This window comes from Pyrus communis, chromosome 9, assembly GCF_963583255.1.
Source record: "Pyrus communis chromosome 9, drPyrComm1.1, whole genome shotgun sequence".
Taxonomy (NCBI): Eukaryota; Viridiplantae; Streptophyta; class Magnoliopsida; order Rosales; family Rosaceae; genus Pyrus; species Pyrus communis.
This window is the reverse complement of record NC_084811.1, coordinates 2,639,575-2,659,701: the sequence shown is the minus strand read 5'-3', so window position 1 is coordinate 2,659,701 and position 20,127 is coordinate 2,639,575. Positions and strand designations below refer to the sequence as shown.

The 20,127-nt window shown below is 38.8% G+C and overlaps 4 protein-coding genes across 5 annotated transcripts; 1 reads left to right on the top strand and 3 right to left on the bottom strand.

The window, feature by feature from the left end:
- Positions 1 to 569: 569 nt before the first annotated feature.
- LOC137744218 (probable linoleate 9S-lipoxygenase 5) lies at positions 570 to 8,471 on the bottom strand. 2 transcript variants are annotated; one of them, XM_068484080.1, is made up of 12 exons: positions 8,249 to 8,471; positions 8,060 to 8,156; positions 7,890 to 7,958; positions 6,595 to 6,668; positions 4,744 to 5,061; positions 3,700 to 3,989; positions 3,339 to 3,588; positions 2,816 to 3,154; positions 2,624 to 2,709; positions 2,379 to 2,486; positions 1,677 to 2,245; positions 570 to 1,446 (listed from the first exon to the last, which is right to left on the bottom strand). In XM_068484080.1, the coding sequence occupies exons 5-12, from the start codon at positions 5,039 to 5,041 to the stop codon at positions 693 to 695; spliced, it is 2,694 nt and encodes an 897-aa protein (XP_068340181.1). In that variant the 5' UTR covers positions 5,042 to 5,061; positions 6,595 to 6,668; positions 7,890 to 7,958; positions 8,060 to 8,156; positions 8,249 to 8,471; the 3' UTR covers positions 570 to 692. The 2 variants fall into 2 exon arrangements, with proteins under 2 accessions (XP_068340181.1, XP_068340179.1); XM_068484078.1 differs by lacking the exons at positions 6,595 to 6,668; positions 7,890 to 7,958; positions 8,060 to 8,156; positions 8,249 to 8,471 and having other exon boundaries at positions 4,744 to 5,404.
- A 783-nt stretch (positions 8,472 to 9,254) lies between these two features.
- LOC137745624 (vacuole membrane protein KMS1-like) lies at positions 9,255 to 13,406 on the top strand. The gene is made up of 8 exons (XM_068485607.1): positions 9,255 to 9,695; positions 10,070 to 10,269; positions 10,496 to 10,574; positions 10,787 to 11,086; positions 11,684 to 11,841; positions 12,040 to 12,156; positions 12,467 to 12,646; positions 12,886 to 13,406. The coding sequence occupies exons 1-8, from the start codon at positions 9,644 to 9,646 to the stop codon at positions 13,087 to 13,089; spliced, it is 1,290 nt and encodes a 429-aa protein (XP_068341708.1). The 5' UTR covers positions 9,255 to 9,643; the 3' UTR covers positions 13,090 to 13,406.
- An 8-nt stretch (positions 13,407 to 13,414) lies between these two features.
- Positions 13,415 to 14,587, bottom strand: LOC137745625 (F-box protein At1g55000-like). Its single transcript, XM_068485609.1, has 2 exons — positions 14,132 to 14,587; positions 13,415 to 14,008 (listed from the first exon to the last, which is right to left on the bottom strand). Exons 1-2 carry the CDS (start codon positions 14,549 to 14,551, stop codon positions 13,622 to 13,624), a joined length of 807 nt encoding a protein of 268 aa, XP_068341710.1. The 5' UTR covers positions 14,552 to 14,587; the 3' UTR covers positions 13,415 to 13,621.
- A 1,014-nt stretch (positions 14,588 to 15,601) lies between these two features.
- On the bottom strand, positions 15,602 to 18,128 carry LOC137744843 (protein AUXIN RESPONSE 4-like). Its single transcript, XM_068484652.1, has 2 exons — positions 16,819 to 18,128; positions 15,602 to 16,150 (listed from the first exon to the last, which is right to left on the bottom strand). Exons 1-2 carry the CDS (start codon positions 18,040 to 18,042, stop codon positions 15,911 to 15,913), a joined length of 1,464 nt encoding a protein of 487 aa, XP_068340753.1. The 5' UTR covers positions 18,043 to 18,128; the 3' UTR covers positions 15,602 to 15,910.
- Between the last annotated feature and the right edge of the window lie 1,999 nt (positions 18,129 to 20,127).

Below are 20,127 nucleotides of genomic sequence, written 5' to 3'. Positions count from 1 at the left end.
TTAGAATATTATTTATAAATCATTTAAAGAAAAAAATTATATAGATCCAAAATCATTAAAACATTTATTTGTAGTGCACAATGGACAAATACTGTTATACAAAGAAACCCTAAACCCTTAATTCAATGGTCATATGGTTTCAGATTTGGGTGATTTATGGTACAAAATAGACATGATCTGTGAGGAAAGACTTAAAAGATAGACGGTTTGGATAATTGAAGTACATTACGAAATATACTCCACAAAAACGTATGTCAAAACTTGTGTGAAAAAAATGATGTCACGGATTCATGCCTATATACATTGTCTTTGAAGTCTTACAAATTGACAGTAGTAATCCAAAACGACAACACAAATGTTTGTGTTGGACTCTCACAAGGTGTAGGAGTCCCCATTATTTTATGGTACAATGGTGAGAGTTTGAGACAAATTTAAACCATTTTATATGGGTAGTTGACTGTTTCAACTTTATAGTGTTTTTGGTTTTTGCAAAATCTTTTCTCTGTTGTGATGATTTTTATTTTAATTCTGAAACAGATAGAGAGAGAGGTATTCAGAAAAAAAAATCATACCAGGGTATAAACTACCAAATTTCTGTTATACTGAGACTGCGTTGTTTTTATAATTTAGTAGCTTAAGGGCCCAAAGACTAACTCAAACAGTTGTTATTAGCAGAAAGAATCACAGAAGCTTTAGATTGAGACACTGTTGGGAATTCCCTTGCCAGTAAGTCCTCCTCCGCTAGTAGGAAACAGCAATGTGTACGGCACCTTCACCGCCCCGACCCGGTTCTTCAACTTCGCATCATTGTTCATACTTGTAATTCTGTCCTCAATCTCAGCCAGTTTCTTTCCAAACTTGTCGAAAGCTTCCAACGGCACGGCGTCTGCAGTCCACTCGGGTGTGTCTCGCTGCCCTAAGTACACTTCATCAGTTGAATGCCTAGACAGAATTTCAATGAGGGAAATGCCAAGCAGTGTCTGCAGCTGAGCAGTGATTGTTTTCAAGAACGCCTTGTCGGGGTTGGACTCAAGCTCTTCGTATTCAGGAGTTCCCTTTTCGGGCATGAATTTTCGGCTTATTGTAGGGCGATTGGGAAGGTATCCTGCGTAAGGGTACTGTCCAAAGTTGACAGCTGCATGGAGGGCAGAAGCAGTCCATATGATGGTTGTGCAGATTTCGACTAGCTCTTCGCGAGTCTGCATTTTCGGCCACCAGGGCTCGTCTTTTTTGTCACCGTGGCCTTCCTCTACTAGCTCCTTCCACCAGGATTGGAGCTCGGTGTCTTTCTGGATTATGTCGTCGGTCTTGTAGTAGAACGAGCAGTAGTCTGCAACCCATGTTCTTATGGCAAACCAGATTTCAATCCCATCAACAGCATAAGGGTAGTCCTGGATCAGTAAGCGAAGACCGTGTGGAGAATTTGCATCCTTCACTGCCACTCCTCTATTTTGATCAAAGGCAAAGCATTCTAATTAAAACAAGAAATGAATATTATTACTATGGTAAATAATTTCCACGCCTAGTTTTCTTCTTCTGCACACCACTGTTTATTAATGCCCCTTTCTCTTTTGATTTATTCAATTCAAAAGCTAGAAATACACAGGGTTTGCCAGCAGAGAAAAAAAGTGTGCGGAAATAATTTTAAAGTCAGAAATCATAGATTTTATGTTTGCCTTTTGATGAGATCTGCAGGGAGGGGTTGCTCAGTGAAATTCCAATCCTTGTACACAACTGATGACAGCTCCATGGCATACCTAGCAGGGAAAACTGTCGTCTCAAGGATACCGCCAGCATTGATGAGGATTTGCCTGGCAAATGCATTGATATTCATCGTGTCACGGAAATGAGGATGCAGAAGTTTGTAAATTGGGTGAACCACGCTTAGTTGCCTGTTCGTAGCAATTACAACTGGCTCACTCGCTGCATGAGTGTTCAACCAGTGACTGATGAGCTGATGGTATCCAGAGTCATTTACAGCCACATAAGCTTTAGCCAGTTGCCATATGGAGCCTTCTACACCTTGTTCTGCTGGTGAGTAGACATTGCTAATGCAACCAAATTGGTCTCCATCGGGATGAGGCAAGCTCAGTTCGATCACCAATGGCTTCAAAGTTCCATCATTTTGCAAGAACAGGAGAGTTCTGCTTCCGTAGATCTTGTTTGAAGTTGAGTTTATCCGCCTCAGGTATGGCATCAGAGAATCATGATGGTCTAGTATGAATAACTTCTTGTTCTTGAGTGCCTGTTCAACCAAATTCAATTTCATCATTACAATTTGATACAGAACCAACATAATAATCTAATTTCAAAGTAACAGCATTGGTATGTGAGTTTTTTTTTCTTAACTTTCAAATGAAATGAATCAAAGATTTTACCTCATCCACAGTTAGTCCATCCAAGTTGTTCTTTATATGTTCTTCGGTTATTGTACTGGTTTGATCACCGTAAACTTTTGGATCTAGCTTGCTTGCAGGCGGAAACTCCTAAAATTTGATTAGAAGTAAGTGTGATTAGAGACGAAACGAATAATAAACTTGACGTTTAGATTGTTACTTTTTGCTCGGGTCTATTTATTTCATTATCATTGCAAAAAATCACACAAAAGATACATGGAGATTACTTGGAGGCGACGAATGTTGACAGGGTTCACTCCAGCCAGCATTTCCCTTGCAAATTCTTCATCAGTCCTCCAAGCAGACTTATCCTCTTTGCCAAATCAAAGCATCGGAGTTAGAACTTAGACGAAAGAAATAGTGCTTTATTTTTGTAGGCCCTTGTTTGTAAGCCTCTAAGTTCAAAATGTTGTTGTTACCTTTGATCACTTGAGGCATTGGGAATTTGAGCAACTTTGCATCATCAGTTCGGAAGATCTCCTTGAGCATCTCCAAGGGGATGCTGTCTCCAATATGCTTTAATAAACCTTCAGGCAATGGAATGCCTCCTTCGTATAGTTTAAGTACATCTTCAAAGCTGTCAAACTCATTAGGAGTTTGATCGAGCAAGGATTCTAGCTCCGGTTGAATGAATTGAGCTATGGATTTCAGGGCATAAACCAGGAAGTCTGACAACTTCAAGTGGCCAAATCGTTCATCCCTTGGCACATAGATGTTTAAGCTCTCAGCAAGCGGCAGACGACTCTCGCTTTTTTCATCTGTTGCAATAAGACCAGAAAAATTAGTGATCGTAACATCTCCAGTTCATTAAAATCCAAATTAGTATATCGAGTCTTACACTTTTTGGTAAACATTAACACTAAAGATAATCATCATTAATCGAAAACTAGATTAACTATGGTAACTCTAAAAATAAAGGAGTAGTATTTACAAATGGCTAACCTGTCTTAGTTTTTTCTCGGCCAGTTCTTCCACGGCGAGGGTAAGGGTACTCACTAGACCCTCCAAGAATAGGACGGACATATTTGGCACCCTTATCAGGATTCCCCAAATCGTTGTAGCAATCATAGTCATAAACCCTGTCCCATTCTTGGAGCTCTCCTTTTCCGTTTTCATCATCTCCTCTCAAATGTACTAGTTCTTCTTCTCTGTATTTGCGCAACGGCAGTGGTGTTTCGCTTGGAAGATAAGTCTGCACAAACATATAGCAGGCATGAGCTTTTACCATATATTTTAAACCTCACAAAAAAAAAATAAAAAAATTTACATCAGACACTAATGAAACGTGCAAATCATTTGTTACCTTGTTGGCGAAGAAAACACGGTCTTTGGTGTATTTTTCAGTAGGGTACACCCAAGAGTTGCAAACGAAGTGTACACGGTCCTCAATGGGAACATTTTCGAGTGTGACAGTCTTGAGGAAGAACTCACTGTGGTGATTGTTTTTTATTAAGAATGCTCCTGGGACTCCTACTTCCTCTTCATGGTCAAATGTAACCTCGAATGCAGACTCTCCTGGTGTTAAAGATGTGATTGTGGTAATCCAATCTTCCAAGTATGCTGGCTTTCCAAGTTTCCCCTTCAACCCATTTTCTACAAAAACACATCTATTATTTAGTGATAAAATAATTATCATTCAAGAGTTCCTTTTTTTCATCTTTTACAACCTGATATTACATACTACTTTAATTTACCGGGAGTGGAATTTGAACTCGACTGCAAGGGGTTAACACACAGCCAAACTCGCTCAAGTTTTATTATGAACAAATCTGAAGTTGTTTCTGTTGAGAACGAATCCGACATTGATGAGAGGAGGGATATTGCATGGGCTTATAAGTAAGTTGGGCTACTCCCCATATTGTCAATTAGTTTTATGGTGGAACCTGAACTTCATTCATGGTACCAAAGCATGTTCTCCCACGTGTGAAGTCAAACGGTCACACGCGCTCCACGTCACCCTTTGTGTTGTCTACATGTTAGGCGCTATTCCCCATATTACCCATTTATTTTATGGTGGAACCTCAACTTTCTTCAGGAAAAAAAGAATTGGATGTGGTAAAAGTTGTAAACCGTAGTAAAAAAAAAAAAAAAAAGGTTTGAAAGCCATGTGGTGCTTCATTTTCAGGTTAAACCGGTGGCTTAGACTGGTAGTTGGCTTCCAAAGGTAAGAGTTTACCCGTCTAATCAGTTAGACTGGTAGTTGGCTTCCAAATGTTCTGTTTTCTCTTTTCGGGTTCTGGTATGAAAATGTAAAGCAGCATTCTTAAACAGATACATACTTACTCAACAATTTACGAATAAATATTTTTATCAAGAAGGAAACTAAAAAGCAAAGTTGTATTCTCACCGGAACTAATAAGCTGCAACGAAACCCCTTCGCCAAACAGCTCATGAACACGATCAAGCACGGACGCCTTAAGGTCGTTAAAGTCCAGAAAATTCTTCTTGATCAACACCACTCTCCCTTTGATCTTCTTGCCCTTGTAACCAGTCTCAACTTCCGTCTTCTCTTCCTCCATTTCTGTGGGGCGTGGCTCATCAACAGTCGTGATGTTCTGGGATGTCTTGGCAGCTGCCAAAGCTAAAGTCAACGTTCGAGGAGATCTCGTGACATCGGTCATCGACGAGAAACCATGCATTTTCATAGTACTCGTAGGCAACAGAACTGGGAAGATAGATGGGCGGGTTAGAGCTTGCTTGTTAGCTGGGCGAGAGAATAGAAAGAAACATAGAGAGATTGTGTTGGTTGTTGCTGCAACAACTGAGCTCGTCTTGAAGCTCAGAGGATTGAGATACTTGCAATGCAGCATCTTTGTCTGCTTCAAGAACTCAAAAATAAAAGTTGAAAATATAGAGAAGGTTTGAAAACTTAGGTTTGAACTTCTCACTGGTGTGAAGAATGAGAGAAGGATGTGTAATTGTGCTATATTTAAGGAATTTGTGAGCTCATGTTCAATGTATGTATGTGTAGAAAAATACTTAGGTGCTTATTTCCAGGTCAGTCTTTGGCCTAATGTGATGGTCTTTTTTTACACTTCACCAACTAATCTATCCAATAAATGTTTAATTTTTTTCCGATGTTGACTTGGTGATGAATTAAACATCCAGTCATTTTGTAATCTTAAGAATTTTACAAGCGTGTGTTGCCTGTGCAGCTTAGGTCTGTTCTAGTTTTGCCTCTTTAGATTTGTTGGTTTGATTTTCTGGATTTGGCTACAATATTTATATGTATTTAATACAATCATCATCTGAACGGTCGGTCCGGTCGGATAGTGATTGTATTAAATACATATATTTATATGAATTATATGTGACTATCAGATAATAATTGTATTAAATACATGTAACTATTGTATCTTTCAATTTGACGTTTTGGCGTCTTGGCCGTAGGTTGAAGTTTTGTGTTTTTTTTTTTTTTTTTTTTTTATGGGATATAAAGCGGTATTGATAAAGAGTGATTCAAACGTAGAATCACATATGCAAGGACAAACGCTCTTGACCGTTTTAAGTGATATTGAAGAAGCATATAATAAACTTTGCTATTTTGTTATAAAAATAAGATATAAAGCATTGGCAATGAATCATATTTGTTGACCTAACACAATATAATCATATTTTAGCCGTTTAATTGAAGAGTGTCATTGCAATCATCCTCCTACCATCAAAATCTATTCTATAAAGATGAGGAAAAATTAGTATTCTTTCTCTAGCTGTTCATGTTCTGTTGATAGACCTTATTAGTTTTCAGGTTTTAATTGAAATTCCTAAATTTAATGTATTAGTGTATTTACTTGTCAATTATATAACTTTTTTTTTAAAATAAAAATTGGTTAATTGATTTAGGGCTTTAATATTCACACCTTCATTAATCTGCTAATTAATTCTCAATTTAAAACATTTTACAAAATTAAAATAAATTAATATAAATTTGTACTCATTTATTTTATATAATTTTTTGGGAGGTTTTTGACACACCCCGACCCGAAATGTCCACTTGGACACCTGAATCACGATGTGCTAGTCGACACCTAAGAGGTGACGAAGCCATAAAGTGTAGTGATGTGGAAAATGTGAATAAATTAAAGCCTAAAAGTGACTCATTTAGAGTGTTCATGTGAGCGGGGATTGAACACATATCACACAAGTGATGTCAGAGCATAAACAAATTGCAGTAAATGAAGAGTAATAACATTTATACCGGAAGGAGAAGTCTCCTACATAACAGCTTTTGCCAACCATCCTCATCGTCAAGAAACCTTTGCCACTAAAATCCTGGAAGGGCGAAAAATAAGGATGAGTGGGCCTAAAAATAAAGTTTTGTAAAAACCTTTTCGAAAAGTGTAAACCCTCTAAAACAAGTATATGGTTTCCCAAAAATATTATAATAATAGTATGTAGTAAGATGTAGGATGACAAGATGTCTCAATATTAAATCTCAAATCGATATCACGAGAAAACAATACTCATTAATTTATGTAGGCATACAAGTCCACTGCAGAGATATTCAGACAGTAGAACAGGTTGGGTGTTGGTTTTACATTCTAGTACTATATCACGTGAGCTACGCTAGTTGCATCACATACAAGTCCAACACATCATACAACAGGACATGCTAGCACCTAACTGGATCCAAAGTGATGTAAACGGTGCATGTGAACTACACGTGAAGCTAGTCCTTGGCCCAGGACAATACAAATAACTAAGAGACATCGTGTAAACATGTAGTAATGAGTAGATAAAAGGTAAGAATGTCATGCCACAGTTTATGCTCACAGATAATATTAAAAACATAAAGTGCACTAAAAGTCTATTTGTAAAGGGCATGGCACATCATAATATATTTAAAAGCAGTTGTTCGGAAAAACACATATACATATATATACGTTAAATATATATATATATATATATAATAACATAAATAAAAAGTTACTCTTTTTTTAATGACAATAAGGAATTAGTTCAATTAATACTTTTAATAAAGCTGCAAATTAAAATACCATTGTAGAAAATTAGTTGTTAGCTAGCTTAAGTGATTACTTTGATTGATGATTTCAAATTCTAGCATATTTACGTGGGTTAATTTTCTTATAGTCACAAAATATTTTTAACATTGGGATTAAGTCGATTAACGTTGTGTGCTTTTTAAGGAGAATGTTTTTCCTCTCAAAGAAATTTATTAGACTAAAGTTTCTTATTTTCATCTCATGCTGATATATGCAGATTGCAGAATCACATGTAACCTTTGCTTAATTAATAGAATTAAGAAAGCCCGAGTTCTAAACAGCCCGAAGGGCCTTGGTTCAAAAGAATTTGGGCTTGAAAGCCCGGCCTGAGTTCAAAACATGCATCGCCGGACCCAATTGAAGGAGAAGGCCGGATTTTGGCCGGAAAATTGGACAAACTTTAAACATTCATAACTTTGTCAATACTCAACGAAATCGAGTGATTCAAAAGCAAAAATCATAGTGCTCGACGAGACGAAGAGAATGGTACCTTGCACGACGTCTAAATCTTTATGGTTTGGCCGGAAAACGCCTTGAAAGTCTCGGAGGTCGCTGGAAACTGGGTAAGATTCAAATAGATATAACTTCTTCAATACTCAACGAAATTGGGTGATTAAAAAAGAAATGTTGTAGTACTCAGCGAGACGAAGAGATTGATACCTTGGACGCCGGCCAAATCGTCGTGGATTGCCCGGAAATTGCCTCGAAAGGGGCGGTGCTCGCTGGAAAACTGGGGAAGTTTTCCCCCGTGAGGTTCCTACGTCCAAACATCGATATAACTTCTTAAAACCACTTCCAAACATACACTAAGACATGATCTATAACTTTTGGACGAGGTTCAAGGCTTACCTTCGCCGGAGGAGGAGAAAACTCGCCGGAGAACTTCGGTGAACAGTGCAGGCCGAGAGAAAGAGAGGGGTTCGGGGTGTTCTTTTTCGATTCTAAGCTCACTAGGGTGTTAATGGAGATGTTGATGTTGTTGTTTGATGATGAGAAAAGCCCGCGGAGGGGCTGAGAGAGAGAGAGCCGAGAGGGACCGATAAGGGAGAGTGAGGTAGAAGATAGAACTGAAAGAGAACACACAGAGAGAGGTCGGGGGACACAAATCAAGGGGTGGGCCCCTTGGCACACCCATTAAGACCGAAAAACAAATTTTAGAAGAAAAAAATCTAGCCCAGGTGAAATTTCACGAAAATACCTTATTCTTTCTATTAAAATTGGGATAGATTGTTACAGGTGCCAAGTCATCGGTATTTTCTTTGGAAGAAGTCTATCACAATTTATCAAAATTACTTGTAGGGATGGCTAAGTGATGGAGACCAAAATCCATTAGATATGATTTTTTATGAAACATCTAAAAGATAGACGATTCAGATCGTTGAAATAATTACGAAGCGAGCCCCATAATGACATATGCCAAAAAGTTAAAAAAATGATGTCATAGATTTGTTTTCTACATGCAATCTTAACATATTTCTATTTTTTTTTAAAAAAACTTCCTACTCTCACATTCTTTATCACTTTCTTCCTCTCTTCTTTTATTTCAAAAACAAAAATAAAAAATTTTCTCACGTACAATTGTGTGTGCCCATATGCGAGTATATATAGATAGAATCAAAAGACAAATATTTTTACACTCTATTTAGGCCCTTAGGTTAAACTCGTTTTAATGGTTATGATTGCATTGATCCATTGAATATTTTGAAATAAAAAAATTATAAATATTTTGATTTCTCTCTCTTCTTATATCTTAAATCCAAAAATAAAACTGTCTTTCCGAACATGTTCTGGTTCATAAATTTTGAAATATCTATTGGACATAATCTATACTAAACTACGAACACAAATCTCACCACTATCATCAAAGTTTTCCTTTCTACGGTCGTCGGTTTGAAGTCCATCTTCATATGTCACGACTGCCCAAGTCAGCCTAACGGAAGAAACTGAATTCCGACCCAAGTCAAAACCTACACTATACGTGGCACTTTCCAAGAGCCGTTCAGAGCGATTCCACATGCTCTCCGCCGCACCACATTATTCCAAATCTCCTACTTGCTCTCCGCCGCACTAAATTATTCCAAATCTCCAACAAGCCCGCTAAACCGTCCTCTCTCTCTCTCTCTCTCTCTGCGCGTCCCAGCAGCTCGATTCCAATTTTCGCGCTATTTCTCTCTCTACGAATCCCTAATTTCCAATCCAAAAATCCCAAATCGCACGTATCGATTCAGTTTATAGGGTTTTTGAATGGGTCCCACCGACGCAGCCTCGTCGAATTCCACGGATTCCTCCGTCTCCGGTGAGTTAATTCGCACGCAGCTTCTTCAATTCCTTTCATAATTTTCTCTGCAATTACACAATCACATTGTGGGGGTGTGTAATTTTAAATTTTCGGGAAGCAAAAATAATAATCTGAATTTAATTAATTAATTTTTATAATTTTGTAGCTAATTATGAAAGGGGAAATCAAATGGAAACAGAAGGTTTCAATTTTTGTACGTTTTTAAATAAAATGGAAATCAAACTTTTATGGGTAGGTAAATAAAAACAAAAAGTTTGCTTCTTTTAACTCTTTAAATGTGTAATCAAATTCCAATGGAGGAAAGTAGTTTTATTTGTTTCACTTTTCAGATTGAAAATGTGAAGGTTGTCTGTAATCTTTGAATTTCGCAGGACTCCGGTTGAAGCATCACCAGGAACTAGAAAATTTAACACTTACAACACAGCCGTTAAAGACATTAAAGTATTTCAATTTGGCTATTGGCCAATATGTTCGGCGTTTTATGGCGAGAGGTGGTTGGTTTCTGCTTCTAATTATGTTAGCAGGAGGTATAGGAGTGATCACTGCGACAGTTGGTGGACCTCAACAAGAGGTATTTACTCGCAGGGCGACATTTTTGTTCAGTTGCATTTAGATTTTTAGTTAGAGTAACCGTTATTTGATTAATATAGTTTGCTTAATATTGTTTGTATGAGCTGTTGGGATAAAGACTTCCCATGAATGTTGCATTATATATGCATTATCGGGCATGTTTCTTGCGTAATGTTGATGTACTTTTGGACTTTCCTTTATTGATTTTATAATTAATCAAAATGCAGCATATCCAGGAGCTTATTCGTTATCTGCAATTTGGACTCTGGTGGCTGGCTCTTGGTGTAGCATCATCTATTGGTCTTGGTAAGTGCGAGTTATATTCAAAATAGCATGAAAACTGTGAATTTCAGGTTGATGGATTTGCTCTGTCTCCAAATTCTCGTGTAGAAACATATTTATATTACACACTAAACCAAATGGAGAAGTAGCAATTGATTTTTTTTCTTTTAAATTCTGCGGTAGCATGTTTGTCACAAAACTCTGAATGATTTTTGTTGTATCACTATTTTGTGCAGGATCTGGTTTGCACACGTTTGTGCTGTATTTGGGGCCTCATGTAGCTCTGTTTACCATGAAAGCCGTGCACTGTGGCAGAGTTGACATAAAAAGTGCTCCATATGACACCATTCAGTGGAGAAGTGGTCCTTCATGGCTGGATAGAGAATGCTCTGAATATGGGACACCCCTGTTGTTATCACAGCACGGTTCAAGGGTTCCGCTTAGCAGTATATTGCCTCAGGTTCAGTTAGAGGCTATTCTATGGGGAGTTGGAACTGCACTGGGGGAGCTTCCTCCTTATTTCATATCAAGAGCTGGTGAGTACAAAACAAGAAGCTATGTTATTGTGCCTACTATTTAAGTATGTTGTGGATAAGTTCTGTCATCTTTGTATTAAGCAATATCTAGTCAAGAACAACCTGTCAGAAAAACTTCATCTAGTATAATGTTTCACATTATCTATGTTCTATTTGTATATATGCATCTCGAGCATATGTGGTTACCTAGTTGCATGTACAAAGATCATAAGATGCCTTAACATTCTACATTTCTAAAGTATCAATTTTTATGTACTTCTTGGGTAGTTGAGAGTTTCATAATCCTGCCGTTGGTTGAATAGTTTACTACAATTTCAATTTGTGGACATATATCATAGGTACCCTGGTAGCATTTCTATCTGGCTATTACTTAATTCAGAACTGTAGGCAATATAATGAAAATTGTGCCTGTGTGCACGCATGTGGCGATGTTCATATTTTACTTCATGGCCCTTTTCAAGTCAGGATAATTTTCTGGATTCCTTAATCTGACTGCATACTGCAAGGATGAGTGAGTTGGATACGTTTGAAATTTTAAACCACTAATTTTTCCCTGAACAAATTTCTCAATTTCTCCTTATCTATACTTAAGTGCAGCTAGTATATCTGGTCAAAAATTGGAAGTCATGAAAGAATTGGATTCTTCATCAACTGAAGACAGTGGAATGGTAGCTAGTCGCCTCAACCTGATGAAATCATGGCTTCTTTCACATACACAATATCTGAACTTTTTAACTATATTAGTTCTTGCTTCGGTAATTTTTCTTTCTTAATGCTACTTATACCCGTGGAGTTGCAACGTTCTTTCAACACATGTTATACTTATCCTTTTTGCAGTGCAGCACTTTTTTATTTTCTTGGCTCTTTTTATTTTTTTTTAATTTTTTTTATTTTTTATTTATATATAAATATTTTTGAGACCTTTAAGGGTGTTTATTCAAAATAAATTTCAGGTGCCCAACCCTCTATTTGACCTTGCTGGTATATTGTGTGGACAATTTGGCATTCGATTTTGGACGTTCTTTCTAGCAACATTGATTGGAAAGGCATTTATTAAGACTCACATACAGGTTTGTTAACTTATCAGATATATCAAATTTTGAAGCCTCTTGATGCCTGCTCGTCCTGGCAGAGGTTTTATCTTGTTATTTTGAGGTGTTTTGCTTCATTTATGATGAGTTCTAAGAACTGTTTCTAATACAATCTGTGCATCACTGATTGGATCCTGCTCCGTCCAATCAGATGTTTAAACATTGCTTTGTTTTTATATCTACCGAACATGCTTACCGAGGTTTATAGTTTCCTATTTAAAGATTCCTTGCATTTAACAATGCATAACTTTACATAAATTGAGGCGGTTATGTTGCCCTGTAATTGCAGACAGTTTTCATCATCTCAGTTTGCAACAATCAGCTTCTCGACTTGGTAGAAAATAAATTGATTTGGTTGTTCAGCTTTTTCCCTGGATTTGGTTTGTTTGTGCCCGACCTCATCACCAAATTACGTACAATGAAAGACAAGTATACACACGCCTCACCTCCAGTCGCCTCTAACAGCGAGGTAGTGTTTTCTGAATTACAGCTTTAGCATCCATATGTTGTGTTTAAGTTCATTTTCCATCAACTGTTCGGGCATATTTTGGACCGAAAGTGGGTGAATGCAATCTATTGGCCAGTTGGTAAATTGAATTCTGTATACATGTTCCTGAACCCGAGGAATTTGGTACTTCTGTTTCGAGTACTTAACAACCGGGCATGCTTGTCCTTAACATATAACTTTTCCGCATTTTTTGCTTTCAGGAGAAGAAGTGGGACTTATCATTTAGTTCGATTTGGAACACTGTTGTGTGGCTCATGCTCATGAACTTTTTCATCAAGATTGTGACGGCAAGCGCACAAAGCGTTCTCAAGGAAGAACATGAAAAGGAGCTGACTGCGTTGTCGAACAATCTGCATACATCCAAACAAAAAAGTGGTGCTTGTTGCAGCCAAGCCTCTGATTGAATCTTCCGAAGGCTGCTCCGGTTTGGTTATTTTTCTCCTTTTCTGGTATTCACAGCATTGGAGTTTAGCGGCAGAATTTTTGTATCTGCCGCGATTGTTTCTCCCGTAGCTTCCACCCGTTTATCTCTCTTTCAATTTGTACGTATAAAACATGAAATGAAACATAGGTTAACCCGTAGAAGTATCTACATGTATCATATTTATAGGGGGAAGTTTATCGGCGATTCCATATCAACCGTCATTTCGTTTATTTTAGTGACATCTAGTCTCTACTTTGTCTAAGGAGATTCTGAGTTCAAATTTCATGAACGATAGTTAAATCAAGAAACGAAAAGCTGAACATTATTCTCTATTCAAAACAAGAAGCTTTCCATCAATAACAACGTTTCGACATTAAAATTACAAATCACAAGACTTACATACACTTGAAGTTGATTCATTGGCTGATAGAAAAAGCATTACAAGTTGAAATTCACTTAGCAAAAGCGCTACTGGCAGAAGCGCTTATGACACAAGCAGTCCCGAACCAGCCCTAAGCAAAGCCGAGGTGGGTGCTGGTCTCCCACCTAAGGTCTTGGGAGAACTGAGAGATTGCAGCTCTTGGATCGCCATTGGCAATGGACAAGTAGTAGCTTGCAGTTGCATCATCCACTCGCAGGCTTCTCCTCAGTGATTCAATCACTCTTTTCTTGCTCTGCAAAACAGAGCATGAAGAGATGCTGCCGCTGTTTATGGTTTTCGGGCCGGGGCCGCCCTCCAAATACAACACAGCCACCTCTCTCTTAGCATAATTGTCCACTTCAACATAGCACGTAGCTTCCGAAAGGATCTCCGCATTGCTTACCGGAATCAGCAATCTCTCCCGCGAGTATATTCCGTGCTCGCTCATCATGTTGTTCAATCGTTTGATGTCCATCACCTGAAAGAAATTGAATTAAGACTATGTTTGGCCGGAAACTTAAAATTGCTTATCTGTATAGAAGTACTTATGTGCTTCAAAGCAAACAGATGATAGGAATTAAGAATCAAAATGCTTGCGTACCTGAACGGAATACTTGACGGCGAGGCTGGCGACGCTGTCCCCGCGGACAATCCGGTGAGAGATGGCGAATTTTCCGATCGAATTGTCCCTCCAGAAGCTTAACGACGCCGGCTTCCCGATCACCTCCTTCAGATTCCAAGGAGCTTTGAAGGCTTTGGCGACGATCTCCTGATCGGAGGCGACGGAGCTCCGGACTCGGCAGACGCAGCTGGAGCGAGCGAGGTCGGGAATCGGGAGCTTCTCGAAGATGAGGCGGAGGGTGTCGCGGCAAGTCAAGGCCGAGAAGTGAGAGTTCATAGGGGATATGGTGGTGGTAGAGTTGGAGGATTCGCCGACGCTTGGGGCGGTGGTGTCGGTGGCGTCGGCGTAAAGAGGGTTGAGGATGTCGTCGTCGTTTTCTTCGTCCCCGCAGCAACCCATTGTCGTTTAAAGAAGCTTAGGGCCACAGCAATATAGAAGGACGAATTTTGCACTAACAGTCCCCGCATTTTATTCGGATTTTCACTTTTCTATTATGTACCTTTCTCTTATCATTTTCGTCTTCATAGTTTCCTTTTGTTTCTAATCCACCAACTTAAGTTTTCGATTGAAAATTATTAATTTCTTCTTATAAAGTTCCAAGCAAATACTTTAGTCCCTGCTCTGTTTTGATTGTGTTGTTTGAACAAAGTTAATTTTACGTAGTTTCAATTGTCGCAATTTAAATCCTTGTAATTTGTCAAATGTGATAGCATAATGACAATAGTTTGATTTTATTTGAGGATAGATTGGACTTTCTAGCACTATAAAATGCCATGTATATACTTCGATTGTACGTTAACTGTGAAACTGTTTATGACAGATTTTGCTTCAATAATACATACTTATAATGAGTCTTATCTGTTTTAAGAATTTTCTCTTATATTATTTTTATATTACAATTTGATATGTATAAAGTTGTTTGGTAATGAAAATTTTCCTTTTCTCAAAAATACAAAATAAAAACTTTCTTTGCCCATTGTATAAAGTGGAGGAAAATCTAAATGGGGAAAAAAGGAATGGCAAAGGGAAATTATAGGGAGAAAGAGGATTCAACTAAAGACAAGGTATACATATGCAAAACAATAATACTTTATGTTCCCCCATTGGGAATGCACATCTCATATTTTACAAATAACGTATCCTCATCATATAACTCTATAATTGGACCGTTGAACTTATTCTCCAAATTAGAAAGCGTTTAGTTGTTCAAATGTATAAAGTAAATCAACAATTCATTTTGAATATGTTACTTGGTACTCACATCATCACTTTCTTCCATACACTTCGAAGTCTAAATGATCTCCAATTAGAATGATATTTTCTAGAAATAATCTTCAACCGAAGATTAAGAAGTTGAACGATTCTGACCATGAAATTGATATAATGAATATACGTTATTAGAAAGAAGGGGGAGAATGAGAGGTCTTACACTCTTACTACATATACAAATAGAGAAGTATCATATTTGATCATACATATCAACCAGCTTCCTTTCTTAAATTCAGAATACAAAATACAATACATCACAAGCTTGAAAGATTCAGCAGAACAAACGTCTTCATCGAGGAATATTGTACAAACAAACAACAGTGCCTTATTCCACTAAGTGGGGTCGGCTGATCGAGGAATATTCTACGTTAGATAAAAACTTCCAAGCGTTGATGGCAGAGCAAAAGGATTAATCCAGTGGCCTGAATCTACTTTCTACCTCAACCGCATGGTGACTTGGGAAAAAAGTTGAAAACACAATAAAACTCATCAACTTGCCAATCCATGACCATGGCCAAGACCGTACGCATCAGGATAACTAGCTCCATGACTATGATGGTGGTCATGCCCGTCACCATGGTCATGGTGATGATGGTCGCTGATTTTTGCTTCATCGAGCATTTTCTGAATATGCTCGGGGATCGGCTCTTCTTCAACCTTTCTGACAGTTGCAGGCAATGAGGACACAAAATAAGAAATATTTTCAGCTACCTCATCAGCTGCGTCCTCCTGCATCAACCAAATAAATAGAACAGCTTATTAAAACTTCCACAACAGGCGATGAGAAGACCTCGAAACAGAGCGATTTCTTGAACTACATGGCATATTGTTCAACAAAGGACGAAGTTGGTCCGTAAAAATGGAAAGTAAAATCAAACTCCTTTGCATAAAGTAGGCAAAATCATTAAATATTTTTTATTTCACTAACAACATTGTCCCAATACACTAGGTATCCTGACCTATCGACTACAACATTGGTAAGATAGGTATAAATCCTTCCACAAACCGCGCAACTACATGTTCAAGCAAGAACCATCTGGTTGTATTGATTCGGCCGGCTGTCCAAGAGCTAGCCTCCTCCACCCAGCAACCGATGCCCTTTGTGAATATACCATTATATCGTAATCTTTAACAGCAATTTTAACTTTAAGTCATAAATTTCTAGTGACATGCACTACAAAGTCAATTTCACAACCAAACAGGGACATTGTCTTGTGTCCCCTGGAAACAAGTTTAATCGCTAAATAAGTTTCATAATTTCCACCATATAGAAATTTTTAACAGTATTATTCCAAGGAAACCAAGACCTAGGCAAACGTATCCTAAATATTGAGATTTTTAGCCCCGTCACATACAAGAAAAACAAGCTGTAGTTCATGAATATATCGAATCCTCACCTGAGGCCACCGCCCGCCGGAATGGGTGACAAAAGTTGCCTGTGGAAGTGCACTTGCAACACGGTTTCCCTCTTCACTCCATTCCTTGGACCAACTGCTAGACCAAAGCACCTGCATTGGCACACCTTTCAATCCATCCGAACCCCCCCATTCTGCTATATCAAAGCTATGATTCAACTTCTTTCCCATCCCAACAATGGCCCTAGTCCCATCCCTACCCTTCAACAGAAGTCTATGTGCATCGATATCCGAAACATCAATCCCCCTTGAGCAACTCATTTTAACCAACCAAGCATAAGCATGTGAAAACCTCAGCACAAACTCCCTAATCATTGGCACTCCCAAAACCCACAAAGGCAAAGCACCCGTCGATCTGGGTGAGGTATCAACGAGCGTTACACTCCTCACCGATCCCACATTTTCCAAAACCCAATTGGCAACCATCCCCAAAGCTGAATCATGCAACACCAAATGCACAGGAGCTAAACCTGTCGTCTCAATTACTTGCCCCAGCACCTTACCAATCTCCTCAGGACCCATTTCAATCGGCTTCACAACCTTCTGTTTCGAAACCCGAGCTTCGATTTCCTCATACGGCATCTGCCCTGTTTCGATTATCCGATCAAATGCCCAAAACAAACCCTTTTCCTGAATTTCACCATATATATTCCAAAACCTCCCTAAAATCCCAGTTTCCCCCTCTCCAACCTCCACCACCGATTTGTCCGAAAACCCGTTTCCGGGCAAATCAAACGCAACCGCACGAACCCCTTTGGACCCTAAAAATTTAACAACTTTTCGAAAAGAGTAGGAGCTGAGTCCCAGCCCATGAACAATAACAGCATTTTCCGATCCCACAGAACCTTTCTCAGTACAAAAAACTTCAACCGGGTTCTGATTCGGGTGAGTTTGTACCTTTATGGTGCGACCCTTGGAGTAGTGCTGGCGGAGAGCGGCTGGCAGGCTCAAAAACCAAGACTTCGGGTCTTGCGGGGAAAGAGAGGAGAGAGAAATGAAGACGACGGTGACGAGAGAGACAGTGAGAGTGAAGTAGAACCAGAAAGCGAATGGATTTTGAGAGTTTTGCGGTGGTTTTGGCGGCGGCGAAGTGCGTTTTGGTGGTGGAGTTGGCTTGATCTCTTGTGGTGACGACCGTTTCGGTTTCGGTTTCGGTTTCGGGTCGCGGCGGTGTTGGTCTTCGTCTTCCTCTGTGATGGTCACCATTGAAAAAAGCTTGAAGCTTTCGGGAAATGGGGAGTTCGAATTGAACTGGGATTTCGGTTGGTTTTTGATCTGCGGAGTAGAACTGGAAAGTAAAGCGACAAAGTAAGAGAGAGGGAGAAGAAAAAAAAAGCAGAGGTCCGACTTTTTGGGTGTGCTTTTTCGTTGGAGCTCTTAGGTGAGAAGGAAACGGCATGTCGTTACGCTGTGTATACACATGCAGACTGACATTCTCCAAATGCCCCGCTCTTGACTATCCGAAATTGCACCTCTCCATCTCCGCCAAGCCATCTTCGGAGCTCCGAAAGAAGAATTCCGGTTCGGAGCCCCGCTATTTACCTTTATTACCAAAGAGAAACATGCATGCTTGTTAGACAGATGACTTCTAATAATGTCATTATTGATTAAACAAAACAAGTTTTTTCTTATTATGGGCAATGACGAGACAAGCACATTTCAATTTTAATATTGTATTAAGTGAGAAAATTAAGTCATAAGTTAGACCACAAAATGGTGCTTGGCTGGGAAGAAAAAATTGTGATAGTGATTCATTCTCAAAGCCTATAAATAGGCTTTTTCCATCAAAGTGTCAAGCATCGCAAAATTATATTTGAAACAAAGCAACATGAAATAAGCAAAACATTTTTGGCTTCTCTAGTTTTCTTGGTTTGTTTCAAGAAATAAGGTTTTGCTTGAGTGAGTGAGTGGTTTGGTTTTATAGTCTGGTTTGTGAGTAAAACCAACAAGGGTGTATTTGGGATTTTATTGGGAAGTGAGGTTGAGAGTTAAAGAGTGTTCTTCTTGTATTTCACATGTTCCCTTGTTAGTGAAAGTGAGTATCTCCCTCCCGTGGACGTAGGCAAATTGCCGAACCATGCAAAATTTCTTCTTGTTATTTTCTATGTTTATCTTTGCTTTAATTTTCCCATATCATCTTTACCGACGGTACCGCAGTCAATCCGCTTCCGTTGCACAACAATGCTCTTATATTCCCAAGCTTACTACTGAGTCACTGACATAACTAGGACCGTACATTTTGGTGAACCTACCTCGCGACAAAAAGAATGCTTTACCCGAGTTTTTCAGGTACACAATTAATGTACTTGAGTATTCGACTCCTCGTACTGACTAATTTTTTGCATTTGAGATCCGATTGTCTTTTGAGTTTTCTGATAAAGTTTGCAATTGCAGGGTCATATAGCTCTTGATGAGGCAGCATTCCATGAAAACACGCCCAGTTTTGTGTTAGATGCATTTGCTCGATCTTCCCTTTGGAAGATAGGACTGGATTTTCGACACGGTTTTTTTCTTGAATTTCTATCAAATTATCATAAACTTTTTCCTTTCTGAGATGAGCTAAATTATTTTTACGTTGCCTTTAATTGTGGTAGGAACTGGGCATGGTGTGGGAGCTGCATGATTGTTATTCCATACTATTTCACATGTTCATCCTCATACAGAATCTCCTTGTTGTGAAAGAAGTCGGCAGGCCAAATCGTTTTGGAGGAATTGGCTACCTGGGATTTGAAAAACTCACATTTGTCCCGATTCTGGTATGCTTTGGTTACCTAGTAGTTCAATTGGTTATGTGTGTGACCTTTTTCAGCGAGTGGTTAACCAATGCATTACTGCTGGAATACCTTTTAGTTTCCCTCAGACTAAGAAACCAAATTTGACGTAGAGCAATCACCCTCTTCACATTGGCTTTTACCTTTAGCATTGCTCTGGTGTTGGAATGGTTTTACTTCTACATGCCGAGCTAGAACCGCCCCTACAACTTTTAGTTATTCGTCCTTAAAAGAAGGGGCGAAGGGGCTGGTTTCTATGGTTTTTCTTTCCATACGGTTTTTACCATGCATGCTAAAATGATCAGACTTATCTTTGCTTTCTGCTGCGGAGTTTGATTGCCTTGATGATTACCATTCACAAGTTTGGGAGAAGGTTAGTACCACTGTTCTAAGAATCCTTGCCTAGGCGCAAGACGGTTGATCATCGTCCTTATTAATGCCTAGACATTTGAAAATAAGAAATGATGCCTAGACCTGCTGAGGCGCCCACCTAAACTGCCTAGATAACTTTCATTTTGCA